The following is an 814-nucleotide window of genomic DNA, read 5'->3' as shown; positions in this document are numbered from 1 at the left end:
TTTCCAATAAGAATGACAGACGAAGAAGAACAAATGATAACGGCTTTGTTTTTTACGCAGTTATCACTCATAGATCATTAAATTAATTCCACTACATTTAGATACAGAAGAATAGAAGATAAAAGAAGACATCAACATAACGACGTCAACATTCATAAAGTATAATTTGTTCAGCAAGCATAATTAGTTAAATTCAGCTCCTAAATTCTTGAGTCTGTAATTTAAAAAAATTCGAGCTGTAAGTTATCGAGCATTTAGTTCAGATGTTTGTTAATTAGAGTAATTGGACATAGATCATGAGCATTATTTTAATAAATTTGAGTGGCTTTCCGCATTTGAACGTTTTCATGTCCCATGCCTTTCGAGTTGAGTTTAGGGTTCATTTGCGGAAAGAGAAATGGTCGCAGAATTTGTCGATCATTTCAAAGGACAATTTTTGAGCATAGTGAGTTTTTAGCACTGCTATAGTTTGAGCATTAGAATAAGTAAATGTTTGAGAATAGCAGTGCAAGGATAGGAGGAATGTGAGATAGGGTGGTGTGCAGGAGTTCGACGGGTTACACTGCACGACGCGACCCTAACCGTATCAAATGATGAAAGTCCATATTTTCAAAGCTCACCTCTTCCTCTCCCGGTTGCGGTACCAGAGGCCTGCCGCCTTGCTCGGATCCCAGCAATGGGATCTCAAGCAAGGTTTTTTTTCAGCCCGACCGCCCCCGCGCCGCCCCCCGCCCTCCTGCCCGTTAACGGGGACTTCCCTCGGCGGATTCTCCTAGTCCCGTGGGATCCCCGGGTACCGAGCTCGAATTCGCCC

The 814-nt window shown here is 42.5% G+C and overlaps 1 protein-coding gene across 1 annotated transcript; it reads left to right on the top strand.

The window, feature by feature from the left end:
• Nucleotides 1–397: 397 nt before the first annotated feature.
• On the top strand, nt 398–793 carry Tsp_15032 (putative lipoprotein; the record flags this gene model as incomplete). The annotated part of the gene is given in 3 exon segments (XM_003366347.1): nt 398–445; nt 530–693; nt 706–793. Coding segments are annotated over 3 exon segments (300 nt in total), but the record flags the coding sequence as incomplete, so codon positions are not given.
• Between the last annotated feature and the right edge of the window lie 21 nt (nt 794–814).

The sequence above is a fragment of the Trichinella spiralis genome (genome assembly GCF_000181795.1).
Source record: "Trichinella spiralis strain ISS 195 chromosome Unknown Scfld6134, whole genome shotgun sequence".
Classification (NCBI taxonomy): domain Eukaryota; kingdom Metazoa; phylum Nematoda; class Enoplea; order Trichinellida; family Trichinellidae; genus Trichinella; species Trichinella spiralis.
Note: the sequence above shows the minus strand (reverse complement) of the source record. Positions and strands in the feature narration are given on the sequence as shown.